We start from the raw sequence: 2,023 nt of genomic DNA on the forward strand, positions 1-2,023 counted from the left end.
AACCTCTATAGAGCACTCAATCCTTGCGCGGATTAAAGGAAAAACATCATCATTGCGCCGATGCTCCAATGATGATTAATGTGGAGCGTTTACTCTCTAATATCTCAACAAAGCATCACAGTCTTTCTAATCCTTCTTTATATTATTTATTTATGTTTAAGTAATTTACTTGTTAACTTTATATTATTAGGATTTTCATGCTAGAGTAGAGTTGGAACTTAGAATGTAAAACTTTTGTGTGGTGAAGTGAACTCTTCTATAGGATTTAATTTGCGAAAGAGCTATTTTTATATTAGCTTAATTTATTTTTCTCTTAGATATTTTTAACCCTCTCATGTATATTTTTTAAAAGGTAACTCTTCCAATGATGAATTTTTTTATTAAAATAGCTCTTTGAACCATGATTCGGAATAGATTCTAGAAAGAGATGCTTCCGTGAGACCGAGGAAAGTATTGATGAAGCATTTAGGGAGTATCTCTTGTGAACCCCAAATGTCTTTAAATACACTTGTCGCCCCCACACGCACAGGGGCGAGTCAGTGGTTACGACTTACGAGCACAAACCCTCCTCCCCCGGCGCTCTCCACTCCGCCATGCTTCCGAGGCCGAGCCAAAGAAGCATCTTCTACCTCGGGGAGGAGGGTGGCGACGACCACAGCGTCGCCGAGGAGCATGTGAAGAACATCGATACTAGGCGCAGCCACGGAGCGCGCCAAGACGACGGCTGTCAATGGCGAAAGCGAGACGCCGCCGTGGACGCGGTCGGCGTCGGGCTACAGATCCTGGTCCAGAACCGCCACCACACGAAGGTGCCGCCGTCGCACTCGCATATTGTCCTGAAGCAGGTGGTAGTCCTGACGACGGTGGCGCCACACCGCCGTGTGCCGTGCAGCAGCTTCTTGAGCGCCTGCTCCCGCTGCAGGAAGGAGCTCAGCGGCAAGGACGACGTGTTCATGTACAGGTGCGACAAGAACTAAACTCCGAGACGTCTGGACGAACGAAGCCCGTCCGTCCGTTTCTGATTTCTTGCATGTTCTGCTTTGCGCAGAGGCGACCAGGGGTTCTGCAGCGAGGAGTGCCGGTGTGAGCAGATCTTGGTAGACGAGGCGAGGGAGCGTGAAGCCATGTTCGGCGGGAAGCAGCGCATGCGGCGTGGGTTGCCTCGCCGTCTCCACCACGGGCCACGGTCGGCGATGGGGGCGATCGGCGGTGGTGCGTCGAGGAGGCTAGTTGCGACAGCCTACTAGGATCTAGCATCTGTCTGTCGTCTGTGTTTATCTGAGGTCGATGCATTGAAGAAATGGCAACTAGGACTCATTGCGCACTGGTGATGTTATGAACCTATGATATACTTGCATTCAGAGGAACCGCCATGTATCTTCCTATAGTCTATAATGATCGAATTGAGAAAGAAACAAGTGCCATGTCTAGCTGTTCGTGCACAAAGTAAAGAGAGATGCAGGATATCGCATTAGATTGTGAAAAACCGTGATCCCTGTCGTGATTCCTGCCGGACCAAAAAAAGTTGTTTTCACCGAACTCGTGGAGCAATTGCGGACACAAGTACTACTAGACTGCATCACACTGTCACAATGACAGGAATTTGATGCCGATCGAAAGGAACCCGGGAGAGGATAATACCCTGGCATCTCGCAAATTGACGAGGGGGGTACCAAAATGGAATCTTCCATTCGTGGGGCTGCAAAACATTACCTATGTGGAAGCAGCTACTCCTATCACTCGGTCTATGAAACGGGTACCAATGCATTAGCTTAGCGACTATCGTGTGTGGGCACTAGTAGCTTTAGTCCCCGTGTTTAACAATCTTAGAGATTAAAAAGGAGGGACTAAAGTTTAGTCTCATAGAACCAAACATGTCCTTAACTGTGGTTGAATCAAGGATAATCCTCCTTGGTCTAAAAAACATAATTATAGGATTCGTGTAAATCAAATAAGCTAAAAGGGGTGTTTGAATGTACTGAACCAAACATGTCCTTAGCTGCTAAAATTAGTTGGAGACATC

General features: G+C 47.5%; 1 protein-coding gene across 1 annotated transcript; it reads left to right on the plus strand.

The window, feature by feature from the left end:
- The first annotated feature begins 513 nt into the window (after positions 1 to 513).
- LOC109940794 (uncharacterized) lies at positions 514 to 1,492 on the plus strand. The gene is made up of 2 exons (XM_020541059.2): positions 514 to 961; positions 1,049 to 1,492. The coding sequence occupies exons 1-2, from the start codon at positions 594 to 596 to the stop codon at positions 1,245 to 1,247; spliced, it is 567 nt and encodes a 188-aa protein (XP_020396648.1). The 5' UTR covers positions 514 to 593; the 3' UTR covers positions 1,248 to 1,492.
- The last annotated feature ends 531 nt before the right edge of the window (positions 1,493 to 2,023 follow it).

This window comes from Zea mays, chromosome 7, assembly GCF_902167145.1.
Source record: "Zea mays cultivar B73 chromosome 7, Zm-B73-REFERENCE-NAM-5.0, whole genome shotgun sequence".
NCBI lineage: Eukaryota > Viridiplantae > Streptophyta > Magnoliopsida > Poales > Poaceae > Zea > Zea mays.